This window comes from Myxocyprinus asiaticus, chromosome 2 (genome assembly GCF_019703515.2).
Source record: "Myxocyprinus asiaticus isolate MX2 ecotype Aquarium Trade chromosome 2, UBuf_Myxa_2, whole genome shotgun sequence".
In the NCBI taxonomy this organism is placed as follows: Eukaryota; Metazoa; Chordata; class Actinopteri; order Cypriniformes; family Catostomidae; genus Myxocyprinus; species Myxocyprinus asiaticus.
Window position 1 is genome coordinate 41,715,022 of NC_059345.1, and position 18,026 is coordinate 41,733,047.

The window sequence follows — 18,026 nt, forward strand, 5'->3', positions numbered from 1 at the left end:
AGCAATCCTCTATGCTTTAAAATATGATAATGTTCAAAAGCGGACCAAGATTGCATGCTCACTGGCTCTTCTTTAAAGGTTGTAAATCAGGGCCAGCTGTTATGCCTCTTGTAAAACTATCCCATCTACCCCTGCAGGAATTAATCTTCCTAGGCCAGCTAATTATTTTGTACAGATATCCAATAATGATAAAGTACTTAAGGCAGAATTTATGATAAAAGCCTTCTCTTCTGGATGAAGCAGTAAAATATAAAAATATCACCAAATAACAAAATGGAGGAAAAAATCAGCACGAGGAAAAGGAACCATGTGAAAACATATTCTGGAGAGGTTACTGTAATGTATGAAGGCAAGCAGAACATACAGTACAGTACATAGGTAAAGAGATGTTAAAGATGTCAGGTGTTTTTATTTTGTGTGTGTATGTACTTATGTAAGACCACCGGGTTGTTCGTTTGGGGTCGGGGTGGGTCCTTGATTGGGGAGAGGAAGTAGTGGGAGTTAAATGTTAATTTATTGTATATATGTTTTGTTTTTCTTTTACTTCTTTGAATCAATAAAAATGTTATTCTTAAAAGATGTCAGGTGTAAGATTACATCAAAAGACATGTGAACTTGTTAGATAGCCAAGGCTGTGCACGATAAGTTTCATTTCTAGTGCTTGGAAAATCCACAAATGACACCTATTATAAGCGTTGCAACGGATAACATGTAAAAAGAGTCAGATGTCTACTTTTGTGAAATCTCGAGTGTTCAAACTTTAGCGCATGGTCAAGGATGTGTTTTCATGGTTGAGAAAATGTTCTCTCAGCGTTGAGCAGCAGAAACTGAGAGGCGATCAAATAAAAAAGCAAGATATTAGTCTGTTTGCCCACAATTCTTTGAATGTCTAGTTGCTTGATTTATAGTGGACCAGCTTGAAGGTGTTGAGCTTTTGACTAGAAACACTGAATTCAGCAAGTTTCTTAAGGGAAACAATGCGATACATTCCTCTAAAAGGCTATTCAGTGGTTGACAGACAAGGGTTTTTCAGTAGTCTTTTCTTAAACCAGTACAATGATTATTAATAAAAACTTTTATTAAATGTTTTTACATTTATTATATTAGTTTATCTCAAAGCAGTAAATAAAAAAATGCCTATTCTTTGGTGCTGGAGTTTTAGAAATGGCTATAATTGATTGTGACATGAATATTACTTCTAAAATTATAGTCATTAAAGTATGTAATTATATCAAAATGTGCTATGGATATGGGATTGATTAATTTGCACTCCCTTATGTTTAAGTTGCTGTACTTCTAACACACAAAACAGTCTCGGACAGCATGCCTATGACCATTCACAGCAAGCATGATGCATAAAAATTATGCAGCAAAAATGGCAAGAGCTGGCGGGTAATCCATTCTGATTGGCTGGCTGCAATACAACACTTGTAAGACAGTGGTGCACATGTTTTATCAGCTTTTCAGGCAACAAAGTTGTTTAAAAGTTACCAGGCTGCAACAATAAGCACTTCTGAGAAAGAACAAGTAGAAAACTATTTAATTTTTGATTCGATTTGCGAAAGAGTGCAAAGTTTATGGCATCAAATCTTTGAAATAAATTATACTGTTTGAAGCAGTTATGTAAATAAGTGATTATTTGAATGAGCAACCCTTTGTTGCATGTCATACCAGAGTAATTAATAAAAATAAGTATAAAAATAAAAATAAATTAAAAATTTCAACCATTACAAAAAAAAAAAAAAATCAAACCAATATGTATTACTTCTAGGCATACATAAAATTGAACAACTATTTTAAAATTAACTGTGTGAACTACTCTATAGTAAAATTGATGTTTCAGGGCTCAACGCTAAGAATTTTTTCTACTGGCCCGTTTGTGCCAGTGCTTCAGATTTTTATTGGCCCTGACAAAATTTTCACTGGCCCCAACATAAAAATGACAAATAGCTGTTTTTAGCATCATGGCTTTAAAAAAAATACATACAAAGATAATATATTTTTTACATATCTTATGTTTTCAATACAATGTAAAGTATTAAACAGAGTAAAGACGCTGACTACCACCCCTGGAGTTGTGAGTTCGAATCCAGGGCGTGCTGAGTGACTCCAGCCAGGTCTCCTAAGCAACCAAATTGGCCCGGTTGCTATGAAGGGGAGAGTCACATGGGGTAACCTCCTTGTGGTCGCTATAATGTGTGGTTCTCGCTCTCGGTGGGGCATGTGGTGAGTTGTGCGTGGATGCCGTGGAGAATAGCGTGAGCCTCCACATGCGCTACGTCTCCGCAGTAACGCGCTCAACAAGCCACGTGATAAGATGCACGGATTGACGGTCTCAGACGCGGAGGCAACTGAGATTCGTCCTCCGCCACCCAGATTGAGGCGAGTCACTACACCACCAGGAGGACCTAGAGCGCATTGGGAATTGGGCATTCCAAATTGGGGAGAAAAAAATAAAAAATACAATGTCCCCCAAAATTTAATCACATTTATAATTTGCAAGATATGATTTATGCCTTATGTAATCCCATATATGCGCTTTACAGATATAAATTCATAAATTCATCATATTAACATCAGCCGTCCTGCCATTTACACATGTGCTTTTAAGCGAAGAGTTCTGTGGAGGAGATGATAGGTTTTCGGTCACCTGTTTAGTCATGCAACTTTTGCCCATGTGTAGTGTTTTCACAAGAAGGATCAAAGATTATTCACTGAGTTAAAGATCTGATTATTGGCTGAGAGAACAGACTTGCTACTAAATCGGTTGTGATGTGTAATATACAGTAGGTAGATATTAGGCCTAATCTGTGAATTAATATGTATATAACATGAAATCAGACAACCCAAACAAGACCAACACTGACTGATATACAAAGAACAAAAACAAATATACCTGTATGGTCCAGAAATTAGACATGTAACAGGTTTTTTATGAGGATGAAATGAAGTAGACTGTTTTAAATATTCATCCTCACCCTGCAGCTGAACAGCTCTGATAATAATAGCCATAGTGATTTTGCTTCTTTTCATATCAAACGGCATTATCATGTCGAATGAATGTTTACCTTTTGAAACATTACCTAATTAAATCTATACTTACATTTTGGATATTGAGCAGCTCGTGATTTCCAGACACGTGTATAACTGGGGTTTAACAGAGTTTATTATGTCTCATTCAGCGCTTCATCTCTAAAGGCGAATTAATGAGAGAAAATGTGTATGTTTTTTTAAAGTGGGAATAAAACTAGTGCTCTGTCCCTTTACGAGAGCACATGCATGTTAAACAGTCTATGCTGCACGGAAAGACATGGATTTTCAGTCCTATAGAAAGAAACTGTTGATTTCTTGTGTTGCAATGTGTGGATTACTCATTTTCACCAACATGTAAAAACAAAAATTGTGGGGATTTCACGCACTGTGAACACGGAATGTGCGGGGATACTTAGTGTTGCAAAAGACGTTAAATCCCACTACGAAATTAATTTAGTGGGTTTTTTTCCTGCTATTTTCTACACATTGGTAATAGCTGCTGCTAAGACACTTGGAAAAGAGCGAGGACAGTGCTAGGAGAGTGTGCTCGGTGTCTGCACGATCTTGTGCGTGCACGCAACTGCCTTGGCGCGTCCAGTATATTATGCATTTGCGCGTCTTTGCGAGATAAATATACTCGCGCTCGCTCCTCGGTTAGAAGACTTCGTTCGCTCCGTGTAAGTTTTGTGTTCTATCGCTTGTTGTTTACTTGCGCTAAAGTTGTAAATACAGCACTGACCCTGGGCAAGTGACAGTTCTAGCAACTGGCCCGAATCTTTCTCACACTGGCCGCGGGCCATCGGGCAGTCCTTATTGTCGAGCCCTGTGTTTACATTACTACTCTAACATAATACATTCTTTCAGTTTCCAAACAAGAAATATGCTTTGTGAGGGAAGGGGGCCTCCAACTAGGGCCTCTTAATGTCTAGAACCGGTCCTGCTGATTGACACCACCTCTAAGTGCACAGTTGGTTAACCAGTCAGACATCTCTCTCATTAAACCAGTACTCCTTTCTATTCTTCTGTCTATCATGCCACCTCTCTCCATCATTTTCCCTCTTTCTTCCATCCTTTCTGCTGAAATCCTGTTCTCATTTTGTCAGCATAGCAGAACCAGACGTAGATAAAGCAAAGGTGATTGAAAGGAGAGCTCATTACACTAATTGATGAGTGACAGCAACTGAAACCGTCCACTTCTTGCCCCGGCAATAAAACAAAACCACAGTAAGATGATACCTAACTGACTGACTGCTTCATTAGCAATGTTACTGCTTTCAGCTTTTAAAAAGCAGAGGAAAAACAGAAGATAAAAAAGAAACACAACCTGCAATCGGACATGAGGACAGTTTGATGTTTGGGTATCTGTTTTATATAAAAGCGCATAACATTCAGATTCAATGACATCTATAGCTCTTACTTCAATGTTTCTCTTAATATTGATTAGAGCAGTACAGTACATCTAACTTGCCTTGCAATAAGAGAATGAGAGTGCAAGTGAATCTGGGCCCCATGAAGTTGGGTTGCAAGAAACGACAAGGTTATTTTGTTTTAGATGGATTATGTGTGTACAGTGTGATCTTACCTGACTTTGGGCACCATCATACGGTGTTGCACCATCAAAGTGTGACAAATGGAGGCCATCATGGTGAAGATGTCTTCACTTGCTGAGTCTCTCCACACTAATGTTAGCAAAGTGTTAGTCTGCTGTTTGGTGTCCAACTTCTGAACACATTCCTCTGTTATGTAATGCACAGATATCCAACTGCCATCCTAAAGAAAAAAAACAAACAGAATTATATCAATCCCTTCAAATGCATCAGATCATAAATGTATACTATGCAGGTGTGTGAATAATTTATTTGCAAAGATGTGGAAAGGAAAGAGAGTGTGTATCTTCACCTGTGCTGCGTGAGGCTTTAGAGTCGTTGCTTCCTCATCTTCTGAATCACTGTTGATGTCAGTTCTACTGTTGCACTCAGTTACAGGCAACAATGGCAACAGAGTTTGTAGAGCATTCAAGTACAAAAGCAACCCTTCCTCTGAAAGTGAACCTATACAAACATATACATCTTAATGACAAAAGGAACATACAGGACAATATACTCAAACATTACATTATTAGAAAAAATACATCACATATTTACAGTGGGAGTTCCAAGCAAACCTATAGTTTTATTACTATAATCAATTTATTTATATATATATATATATATATATATATATATATATCTTACATTGTAGTTTTAACCTCTTACAACAAATCCTCACACAAACAACACACACAGAGACACATGAACTTACCCAGTCCTGTTTCTCCAACAGATAGTACAAAGTAAAAGAGCCAGGGGGCCTGAGCTCGGGCCTGGGCAGAGGAGGCTATGGTGACCTGGAGCGACCAAAGGAAGTTCTGAAAAGGGAAAGCTAGTCTTGGGTCTGCCAAAGCTGGCACGAAGAAATGATAGATTTGTTCAGTAAAAGGCGCTGAAATGAAGTCCTCAGTGAAGGCCGAAAACACAAACTGTCTATTAATGAGAAGAGAAAAAAGAAGAAAAGGGTGAGGGTGACAGGAAATATTTCTGTGAACCAAAGTAATCACTTAATATTTTATTTCCTCATTATGCATCTCTCTCAGTTTTAAGTAAGGATATAAGATTGTGTAATCAAATTCTAAATGTCATACTCTATATCCACTTAATATGTAAGCATCTGCCATATTTACAAGGATTAACATGATTTACACCATTACTATCAATACTGGCCTTAAGTGATGCTTGAACTACATCTTCACAACAGTGTAGTTATGTATAGCTAGGTTACATATGCCCATCTATAAAATGTATATCACTACAATTACATGATGGAGCAAAACCTCTCTAGATTCATCTGTATGCTGTTCATGCTTTTTTTCCCACACTGTATTCACCTCATATGAGGTCTGTATCTATGAGACAACAAACCACACAATTCTCTATGGTGAGCAAAGAAAGCAGCTTGACAACATTCAAAATCTGGCATGCATCTATTTATTTTGCATTTGTTGTTCTTTTATGCCTAAACATAACGATAATTCCAATCAAATTGAATTAACGTTCAGAGTAAATTAAAAGACTAATTTCGATCTGAAGCTTTCACATACATGAAAAAGAACATCTGGCTGGATTGTCTGTGTGTGTATGTGTGTGTGTGTGTGTGTGTGTGTGTGTGAGAGAGAGAGAGAAAGAGAGAGAGAAAGGACAAACATAGGACTGTATGCACAAGCTTCTTCTCTCGCGCTCTTGGCGTTCTTCAGAGTGAAAAGAAAACAGCAGTGTTCGTCAATCAGAATGTTAGAAGGGAGGGTAAATGTTGAGTAAACATTACATGTTGAGTCAATTGGTCTGCCTGGATTTTACAACTCTCTGTAAACACAGCAGTGAGGTAATTACCACCCATGGGTCCCTTGGAAGGATAAAGTGAAGGGTCTCCCATCCAATAAGGGGTTAGTGGGCAATCTTTTACAGGGGGACCCATCTACCACACACACCATAACAAAGACATTCCGCTAACAGCTCAAACTGAGTGCTCTCCGTGGCCATCCAGGAGTAACACTATTGAGCGTGTAGAGCGTGCACTGTAAAGGCTATGAAAACTGTGAGCTGGTTTATTTGTTCTCCACATGTACCTATTTGCAAACATACCTGGCATCTGGAGGGCAGGAGCTGTATGTAAAGTGCAGAGGTTTGAGCATATGTTCTAGCAGCACATGTGCCAGTGGAATGGAGGGGGAATCGCTGTACTCCAGACTTGATGGCAACTTGTGATTCACCAAAACATACAGAGATCTGTAGTATCCTAAAAGAGAGAATGGCAAAGTATTAAAAAAAACAGATGATTAAGAAATATGATGCAAACTTTCACTAAATTAAAGAGAGAACCATATGTACAGTATCTAACTGTATATAAAGCATATATTGCCTTATTGTAAAACAAAGACAATTCCAACATAAGGCAAACGTTGTACCTTTCTGTACCATGTAGTGAAAAATTTGCTCAATAAGTGCAGTGACACAGCCTGCATCCTGTAAAAATGGCAAGTAGGTTCTTTCAGAGGAGAAGACCTCCAGCATTCGCATCGGGACCGCCACATTCTGACTGTCATCATTACATGCTTGTAGCATCCTAAAATAGACACAAAAGCCTTAACAATCAACATGTGCTGCTCTAATAACAGAAGCAATTATCTGTAGTAGGTAATTATCTCTAAAGGTTAAATTGTCTCTGTGACTAGAGAGATTCCTATTGGGGAAGGTGCTACACAAAGCAGCATATGGGCAATATAGCTGTGTACCTGCAACAGTGTCCCAGTATTCTCTTGATCTGAAACAGACAGCTCTGTCTTTCTGGCCCAGCAAGCAGCTTGATAAACTGAGCATGGTGCTTTACCAAACTCTGACACATCCAGATCTACAACAGTTTAGACATGAATGCAATTTAATTCATAAATCAACATCCATAAAAGCACATGATTCCAATGTATGTTCTTGGATTCAAAAATCTATAATAATTATAAAGCGTACTATAACACTTGAAATAAACACACATTTGATGCTTCAAAGATTAAAAAAAAGTTTAAAATAGAAGCAGTACCGATAGTTACTGTAATAATCAGTGCCGATAGTTGCTTTTTGGAACTACCGGCTATTGGAAAAAAATCAATGCCTATAGTTGCTGATATTTTTTCTTTTTTTATTCATCTGTGGCCGGCACTGGAGGAGTATACAGTTAGAAAGGTTTGGTTCTACAACCAAGTGAGGGCATGCAAAGAAAAAAAACACTATATGGAAACATGCCTCATCAGCAAATACATTGCGTCTCTAACTTCATATCTCGGAAATAATTACAAACCTTATTCCTCATTATAAACCTTATTCCTCATAAAACCCTGGCATTCTAGCTGTCAGTTTGTCCAGATACTCAGGTGACATTTCACCCCACACTTCCTGTAGCACTTGTCATAGATGTGGCTGTCTTGTCGGGCACTTCTCACACACCTTACAGTCTAGCTGATCCCACAAAAGCTCAATGGGTTTAAGATCCATAACACTCTTTTCCAATTATCTGTTATCCAATGTCTGTGTTTCTTTACCCACGCTAACCTTTTCTTTTTGTTTTTCTGTTTCAAAAGTGGCTTTCTTTGCAATTCTTCCCATAAGGCCTGCACCCCCGAGTCTTTTCTTTACTGTTGTACATGAAACTGGTGTTGAGCGGGTAGAATTCAATGAAGCTGTCAGCTGAGGACATGTGAGGCGTCTATTTCTCAAACTAGAGACTCTGATGTACTTATCCACTTGTTTAGCTGTACATCTGGCCTTCCACATCTCTTTCTGTCTTTGAAGACTGTAGTGTACACCTTTGTATGAAATCTTCAGTTTTTTGGCAGTTTCAAGCATTGTATAGCCTTCATTGCTCAAAACAATGATTGACTGACGAGTTTCTAGTGAAAGCTGTTTCTTTTTTGCCATTTTTGACCTAATATTGACCTTAAGACACGCCAGTCTACTGAATACTGTGGCAACTAAAAAACAGACACAATGTTAAGCTTCATTTAATGAACCAAATAGATTTCAGCAGTGTTTGATATAATGGTAAGTGATTTTCTAGTACCAAATTATCAATTTAGCATGATTACTCAAGGATAAGGTGTTGGAGTGATGGCTGCTGGAAATGGGGCCTGTCTAGATTTGATCAAAAATGACTTTTTTCAAATAGTGATGGTGCTGTTTTTTACATCAGTAATGTCCTGACTATACATTTTGATCAGTTGAATGCCACTTTGGTGAATTAAAGCACCAATTTCCTTCCGAAACAGCAAAATCTGTACATTATTGGCCGCCAGTCTGTCTGTGTGTGTGTGTGTGTGTGTATATATATATATACAAACACATATATATATATATATATATATATATATACACACACACACACATACATACACACACACACAAAAAAAACTCTACATCTGGTGAATATATAGGCTATAAAATACTTTACTATAGAGCACTGTAACGGAGTCATGTCTCAAAAATAAGAGCCCTTGCTTACAGTTAAAAGTCCCACATTAGGCACAAAATCTAAAAATAATTTCTGGTTATTCTGGTAATACTTGGTTAAACAATAAACTGCATCTGGGATTTTATTCATTTTGGACTCTTGAATCCTTTATGTCTCTGCCCGTCATCGTAATGAAAGACTAAGAATTTCTTTTTAACATTCTACAAATTGATTTATAAAACTATAGGCCAATTAATCGGTTGTCTGCCTTTATCGCCAGCTTAAGGTCCAGATATACTTCATACGAAATCGAAGAACGAACGGGTATGACTTCATTTAGAACAAAATCTTGCTAAAAAGAAGGTATTTTTGTATTTGTTTCGGTGGTTCGGAACAGCTCGCCTGGGCGAACTTTTAGGAAAACTTCTAACCGGCTCAATACTCAAATAATCTCATATGCCATCTGCAGCGAAAGACATTTACACATCTGTCCAAAGTAAGATATGCCTCTCTAATCATCATTCTTTTGTCTGTATTCTGCACATTAACACTCTTTTATACACCCATCTTTGCAGTTGTATCAGTGTCATCATGAATTACAATAACAGTGTAAACGCCGCATATTATGGTCGCATGTTAGCTCATTATCGTCATGAATTCATAATCTAAACAAGACCAATTAAACATTTTCTACTGCATATATTTCTTTAAATCATTATCGAGTGGTTAAAACAACTTCTTTTACTTATCTAGTGTGAATTCCACTCATAGAATGAATCATGAGGTCATTGATTACACATTTTAACATCACATTAGTTTAGGTTTTACTGAGCATCCTCATATTTAAATGCTCCTCTAAACACCTCCCACAGTGGTGTGGAAGGTGTCTGAATGTTCGGGAACATTCAGACACCTAAATAGCCGTTGCTCGGCTATTTAGAACTTCTTTTTACCCCTGAACGAATAACACAGAAGAACATCTCCAGAAGTATATCGGGGCCTTTAGTTATCAGTATCTGCAAAATCCACTATCAGTGGATCTCTAGTTCAAAAGCCATGTAATGTCTTTTTAATTAACACAGGGCATGTTCATCTATTAGCCTGTCCTCGATCCCTCAAGGACAACTACTGGTATTTCTTAAATTGTGATTAAAATTAATCCAGTTTTCAACTGTTATTTTTAACAGAACAAGCAGAACATATCTGCTGACAGTCCTTACCATTCTGTGTGAGTCTTTACTCTGCCTGTAAAAAAAGAGAAGCTGGCGAGCTAGTTGGATGAGAGTGCCACTGTCTGCAAGTTGAGGGCCAGAGCCTGACTGGCACTGACACACACAGTGGTCAAAGTAGCCCCTCTGAACGGCATACTACATGAAATAAAGCAAAACATGATAAAGACATGAAAATTCACAATTTGTTTTATTGTCAACCACAAACATATGAACAACACTTCCACACTTGTAGAGTTTAAAGTGCACATACTTGCTGTTTCCTATCTTGGTATCCCCTAATGTATGACTGAATGATGATTGCATTCTTTAATCTTTTCCTCTCATCCTGTGAAAAATGCAAAGATAAGTAAAATCATATATGAAGGACAATACCATAATCTCCAGTTTGTTCATAACAGCAAAATTCACATTGAAATTCCTCACATCTGTGCTCTAATCTGAAAACATATTCAACCATCCACGTTTAAGCATAGATTCTGGAATAGTTAATTATCTATATGTGACAAGCGTGAGTGTAATAAGTCATATTGTGACACTGTGTAGAAACATTTGACATCATACACAATCCTTAATATGAGGGATTTATTTGTCATCACTGACAATAAAAGAGCCGTCCAAATATCACAGCTTACAAGATGTAGCCAACTATGACTGTTTAAAAGGCATGCAATATATTCAACCTGTTTCCCTCCCAATTTTGTTGTGTGATGCTAGGAGACAAGGCTGTCTATCTACAGACAGTGTGACTGTATCTGTGCATTTCTCAGCACAGCAACTCTTTGGGTTTAAAACAGCTGAAAAGTACCATCATGTCCAACGCTTACCTCTCTTTTCCTTCTTTCTTCTTGTGTTCGATGAAGCAGTGATGCTTTTTCCTCCTGTACAAATACGGAAATTTATTTGTGAAACAAAACAAATAGACCCAGCAGAAATTTTGCCAACTCAATTGCAAATAATATTTTTTTTTTTTTTTTTATCCTCTAATCTCCCCAATTTGTAATGCCCAATTCCCACTACTTAGTAGGTCCTCATGGTGGCACGGTTACTCACCTCAATCTGGGTGGCAGAGGACAAGTCTCAGTTGCCTCCGCTTCTGAGACCATCAATCCACGCATCTTATCACGTGGCTCGCTCTGCATGACACTGCAGAGACTCCCAGCACATGGAGGCTCATGCTACACTCCGCGATCCACGCACAACTTACCACGCAGCCCATTGAGAGCGAGAACCACTAATCGCGACCACGATGAAGTTACATCATGTCACTCTACCCTCCCTAGCAACCGGGCCAATTTGGTTGCTTAGGAGACCTGGCTGGAGTCACTCAGCACACTCTGGGATTCGAACTAGCGAACTCCAGGGGTGATAGCCAGCGTCTTTTACCAGCTATCTTTTACTGGGTATCTCAGTGGTAAAAGACGCTGGCTATCACCCCTGGAGTTCGCTAGTTTGAATCCCAGTGTGTGCTGAGTGACTCCAGCCAGGTCTCCTAAGCAACCAAATTGGCCCAGTTGCTAGGGTGGGTAGAGTCACACGGGGTAACCTCCTCGTGGTCGCTATAATGTGGTTCGTTCTCGGTGGGGCGCGTGGTGAGTTGGGCGCGGATGCCGTGTTGATTGGCGTGAAGCCTCCACACGCGTTATGTCTCCGTGGCAACACGCTCAACAAGCCACGAGATAAGATGCGTGGGTTGATGGTCTCAGACGTGGAGGCAACTGAGATTCATCCTCCGCCACCCGGATTGAGGCGAATCACTACGCCACCACGAGGACTTAAAAGTGCACTGGGAATTGGACATTCCAAATTGGGTGAAAAAGGGGAAAAATCTAAAATAATGTTGCAAGCATAACGTATCAAACTTACTTTTCTGCTAGCACCTCCAAGGGACACCTTGGGGGTTCTCTTGAAATCTCCCTCAAAACTGAACATGGTTACAATTTTTCCATTGAGCTGCAGTCAACAGAATTACCCAGTGTGCAGTGCAACACAGTGCTTGTCTTTGCCTGCAGGAAAGAGATAGCAAAAGGGTGAGGAAACTAGAGAAATTTAGTAAACCATAATGAATAACACTCTCTCATATGACTATCCTCTTGTTTTCCTGTGCAAATAAACATTGGTCAAGATGCTTAAAATGTGTGTAAGATGAGCTTAATTAAGTACTACTATGAAAGAGTATAAATGGTAGAGATTTTGTAAGCATTTTAATCCTTGTGTGATGAAGAGATGCAGCAGGTTGCAATGGGGGTGAATGGTGATTCAGCAGGGATGATCAACATTAATAAGACCAGTATAACAGGAGTCGATCTGAAGCCAGAAATCTCAAAACATTATTGCTCCTATATGACGACTCGCCATAGATGTCCCCAAAAATCCAGGAGCAATGTTTCATCTGAAAAATTACTGCACCTTTATGAATGCACATAACTATTATAGACCACAATGGGTTCAAGTGCATAACACGTTTTTACAAATATTAACATATAAGCGCGTGTAAACAATTTTGCCCTGCCGAGCACCACATCTGAACGTAACATGTTCTAGAAAAACAGTGGGTCTCATAAGAGACGACTTCATTTGTTAAGCATCAAATCAGGCTAGCTAACAAAAATGGCCAGCAAAGAAGTAATACCACAAGTTCATCATTATTTCCGAGCGTGTGCTTTAGAAATGCAGGTATAAGAGAGCACTGAAGCTGTAGAGGTCACAAGAGTTCATATGTTTTTTGTTTTCTGCAGGAAGATTCACTGAACTTCTGTTAGCCTCTTGGCTAAAGGTTCTTTGACTAGCTAGCTAATGACTCAGCAGCAGGTCAACAGTCTTTGCCTCGACAAATCCCAATTTCCCACTAATTTACACTTGTACATTTAAGTTATTTGGGGCTTGTCATCACAAAGCGAGAAATAAGCCAGTAATTTGGAAACATCGTCAATCCTGTGCTCTGTTCTGACACGTTAGTTCAGATGGACACAAACTTCAGTCATGTGTCGCTCTGGTCTTTCCTAGGTTCATCTATTGGTTTCAATTTAGTGGTTACGGCTTTTTTCAACAGACGAGTGGTTTTAATACATAAAAGTCTCATTTTACCTGGTTTTACTGAATGTTCAACCTACAGTTCAGCGACTGGAAATCAAAGAAAACAAAACCGAAATCGTTGCTCTTGCTTACGAAACCAACACAACACAGAGAATATCCCGCCCACTCAGTAACATGATGAGATATGATTGGGCAACACAACACTTCCTACAAAGCGATTGGTTAAAAACGGGGTCAATAACTTGCAATACGTCACAATTACTTCCTGGATGAATCCCAGCAAAAGAAGGAAACCAGTGGCAGTGCGAGGGATTGTCTCTCCAGGGAACTGAAGTGGATCATGTACTCGAAGATGATTTTAAATAAGGTTTACAGTATTATACATTGTCTTTATTTGTTTGTAAATTATGTAAATAATTTCGAGTTTTTCTAACAATGATGCTGTTTATATATATATATATATATATATATATATATATATATATATATATATATATATATATATATATATATATATATATATATATATGGCGCAGCAAAATAAAAAAATGTGCTTTCCCAGATTTATACCCAAAATAAAATCTTAACAATTATTACTTGATACAGTTATTTTTAGGATAAAACAATTATTTTGCATTACATATTTTTACTTTAGCACATAATTGTTTTCTTAAATTTACAGCAAACTCACTGATCATCACATATTATCTGAACAATTCAACTACGGGGCTAAATGCCCATTTGATTTGATTTTCTCCCAAAGCATTAAACAGCAACAAAATCTACCAAAGCACTTTCCTTAACACCTGTTTGTCACTAAATTGTCATTGCAACATTTTCCTGATCCATGAAATCATTGCATGCAATGTCTAAAGTTTGATTTTGAAGTAGTTTGATCTGTATTTAATCATTTCTAAAATCTTGCATTTTTTTTTTTTTTTTTTTTTTTGCTAATGAAAATCCCTGAAATTATTACATTTGTTTTATGATAAAATACATATTTGTTATTTTCAGTTTTGTTCAAGGTGATTAAATCAAAAGTTTTTCAATAACTGTCCAATAACTGAAAGGATAATATTTGGGGGAACCCCATAAAACCCCCATAAAACATTGTTTTTCTTAAGTGGGACGAATAGATTTGTTATGAAAAATGTTCAAAGTGGGCTCACATTGACTATCCAATCCGAGGTGTGGGGTAAAAGGCCCTCTTGTCACCTTTTTTTTAAATATATAATTTGAATGAAAACAACCTTCCATTATTGTTTCTTTTCAAACAAATGATGCTGCTCCATCAATATTCAATATATATACAGGTGCATCTCAATAAATTAGAATGTCGTGGAAAATTTCATTTATTTCAGTAATTCAACTCGAATTGTGAAACTCGTGTATTAAATAAATTCAATGCACACAGACTGAAGTAGTTTAAGTCTTTGGTTCTTTTAATTGTGATGATTTTGGCTCACATTTAACAAAAACCCACCAATTCACTATCTCAAAAAATTAGTTGGTCTCTTGTTTCTCATTTTCCTCTTGACAATACCCCATAGATTCTCTATGGGGTTCAGGTCTGGTGAGTTTGCTGGCCAGTCAAGCACACCAACACCATGGTCATTTAACCAACTTTTGGTGCTTTTGGCAGTGTGGGCAGGTGCCAAATCCTGCTGGAAAATGAAATCAGCATCTTTAAAAAGCTGGTCAGCAGAAGGAAGCCTGAAGTGCTCCAAAATTTCTTGGTAAACGGGTGCAGTGACTTTGGTTTTCAAAAAACACAATGGACCTACACCATCAGATGACATTGCACCCCAAATCATCACAGACTGTGGAAACTTAACACTGGACTTCAAACAACTTGGGCTATGAGCTTCTCCACCCTTCCTCCAGACTCTAGGACCTTGGTTTCCAAATGAAATACAAAACTTGCTCTCATCTGAAAAGAGGACTTTGGACCACTGGGCAACAGTCCAGTTCTTCTTCTCCTTAGCCCAGGTAAGACGCCTCTGACATTGTCTGTGGTTCAGGAGTGGCTTAACAAGAGGAATACAACAACTGTAGCCAAATTCCTTGACACGTCTGTGTGTGGTGGCTCTTGATGCCTTGACCCCAGCCTCAGTCCATTCCTTGTGAAGTTCACCCAAATTCTTGAATCGATTTTGCTTGACAATCATAAGGCTGCGGTTCTCTCGGTTGGTTGTGCATCTTTTTCTTCCACACTTTTTCCTTCCACTCAACTTTCTGTTAACATGCTTGGATACAGCACTCTGTGAACAGCCAGCTTCTTTGGCAATAAATGTTTGTGGCTTACCCTCCTTGTGAAGGGTGTCAATGATTGTTTTCTGGACAACTGTCAGATCAGCAGTCTTCCCCATGATTGTGTAGCCTAGTGAACCAAATTGAGAGACCATTTTGAAGGCTCAGGAAACCTTTGCAGGTGTTTTGAGTTGATTAGCTGATTGGCATGTCACCATATTCTAATTTGTTGAGATAGTGAATTGGTGGGTTTTTGTTAAATGTGAGCCAAAATCATCACAATTAAAAGAACCAAAGACTTAAACTACTTCAGTCTGTGTGCACTGAATTTATTTAATACACGAGTTTCACAATTTGAGTTGAATTACTGAAATAAATGAACTTTTCCACAACATTCTAATTTATTGAGATGCACCTGTATATATAAACACAACCCCCCCCCCCATCAATATTCAGTATATATAATATAATATATATATATATATATATATATATATATATATATATATATATATAAGTATATTTATACCATGACCAATGGAAACATGCAAATTCTTATGACTGTAACACCCCCATACTGTAACAATCTCGATACACTTTGTGACCAGAAAAAAAAGCACATTTTCCTTAAGGTGTGCATTTAGCCCTGTTGTACCCTAATCATCACCACACATTTTCCTAAATATTGAAGTATAGGTCTCTCACTCACTGCCTGGCATTCTGATGATTGTTGGACAGTAATAGCAAGCTAGGAAACCACTCAGTTTCTCATATATGTTATGATGGGATTTATGAGTTATTGATCATAGCCTGCCTTTTAGACCTGAAAAGGGGATAACGAGCCACTACTGCAAGCCTCCTGGAGCTGCTTCAGAATACAAAATGGGGGTCTCATCATCTCAGAAGGTCTCTCATTTTGAAAGATGTCTAAAAAGGGTCACACATTTACGTCAACTCCATGAGTTATATGTCTCCATAACTCTCTGTTGAAGCTGGTTAATTGCTAAATTATTCAACAGACCTCTCAGGAATTCTATTCTTGGGTTAAAAAAAAATATTGTCTTAGACACCGTATTTATTCCTTTTCAGGTATACCACACAATATATTTTAATCATCACCATGTACTTACACATTTGTTGATGAGCAATTTTTGTTTCTTTTAGGTAGGCTATGTATTTAACAAAGCTGTAATAATTACATTATAAGCAGGGTTGGGAGGGTTACTTTTGAAATATATTCCACTACAGATTACAGAATACATGCTGTAAAATGTAATTTGTAACGTATTCTGTTAGATTACTCAAGGTCAGTAACTTAATCTAAAGACTTTGGATTACTTCTTCAGCTCTGGTAAATTTTTTAACTTGTTTTGACTATAAAAACTCTGCCAGTACAGTAAGACAAAATACACATGTTAAAAATACATTCTCTGAAAAACCTAACTATCTTATGCAGTGTTGTTTCTAAAACAAGATCAATCAAACTGATCTTGTTTTAAGGATTTTTAGATATTTTTACAGGAAAACAATACAAAAATTATTATCAAGAATACGATTTTTGCCCTAATATCAAAGGTCTTACTAGAAAAAATTAATTATGATCCAACGTGAATTTTCTTGGTAACGTGCATGTAAAATGGATAGAAATAGCATTTTAGCTTAGTGTAAAGCTGACAATTTACACAAGGTTTATTTATATTTCTTCTGCTCCAAACTTACTTCAAACTTACTTCTCTGTCTGCTCGTATGAATGTAACACATCATAAGAAAGTGTTTCACCGCTGTTCAAATGCACTTTGGATCGCATCATTTATATGTATAAATGTTTTCCATCTGAAAGGACTAAATATTAAATGAAACAAATGACAATAAAATGCAAAGTAATCTCTTCAGTAATCAAAACACTTTTTGAATGTAACTGTATTCTAATTACCAATGATTTAAATTGTAACTGTAGTGGAATACAGTTACTTATATTTTGTATTTTAAATATGAAATCCAGTTACATGTATTCCGTTACTCCCCAACCCTGATTATATTGAAATCAATACATTTTAAACAGGCAAAATGTGACAATGATTCTTTGTATGATAGTTTTGTACTATATTATTTTTAAAAATGCAGTATATGTGTACTAAAAATATTCAAAACAAATGCCGTTGTGAAATCATTCAGTTACATGATAACAACTATGTTCAGTCAATGATTTGCAAATAGCATCTGGGTTGTCTGAGTTAGGGTTAGGGAATTTTGTGGAATTCCACCAAGCAATTCCAGTCATATTTAACCTTGATCATTAAATCTCGCAAAGCATCATTAACAATAACAGTAGGTGCTGTGTTTTGTGCTTTTCAGTGGCAGACAGCTTGCAGTCATCTTTTAGTTTATAAAACTCATTAGATATATAAGCAAGTCTAACATTTTGGAAAAAATCATAATTCATCAGTC

The 18,026-nt window shown here is 37.4% G+C and overlaps 1 protein-coding gene across 1 annotated transcript in view; it reads right to left on the reverse strand.

The window, feature by feature from the left end:
• The window catches only part of LOC127451633 (ubiquitin-protein ligase E3C-like), a 44,870-nt gene extending 31,373 nt beyond the window's left edge, over positions 1-13,497 (reverse strand). The window contains exons 1-11 of the mRNA XM_051716472.1: positions 13,380-13,497; positions 12,159-12,298; positions 11,120-11,173; positions 10,546-10,620; positions 10,284-10,430; positions 7,361-7,476; positions 7,034-7,191; positions 6,711-6,864; positions 5,335-5,555; positions 4,933-5,084; positions 4,616-4,803 (exon numbers count right to left, since the gene is read on the reverse strand). Of these exons, the coding sequence (XP_051572432.1) occupies positions 4,616-4,803; positions 4,933-5,084; positions 5,335-5,555; positions 6,711-6,864; positions 7,034-7,191; positions 7,361-7,476; positions 10,284-10,430; positions 10,546-10,620; positions 11,120-11,173; positions 12,159-12,224 (1,331 nt within the window). The 5' untranslated portion in view covers positions 12,225-12,298; positions 13,380-13,497. The remainder of the gene's footprint in view (positions 1-4,615; positions 4,804-4,932; positions 5,085-5,334; positions 5,556-6,710; positions 6,865-7,033; positions 7,192-7,360; positions 7,477-10,283; positions 10,431-10,545; positions 10,621-11,119; positions 11,174-12,158; positions 12,299-13,379) is intronic.
• Positions 13,498-18,026: the final 4,529 nt, after the last annotated feature.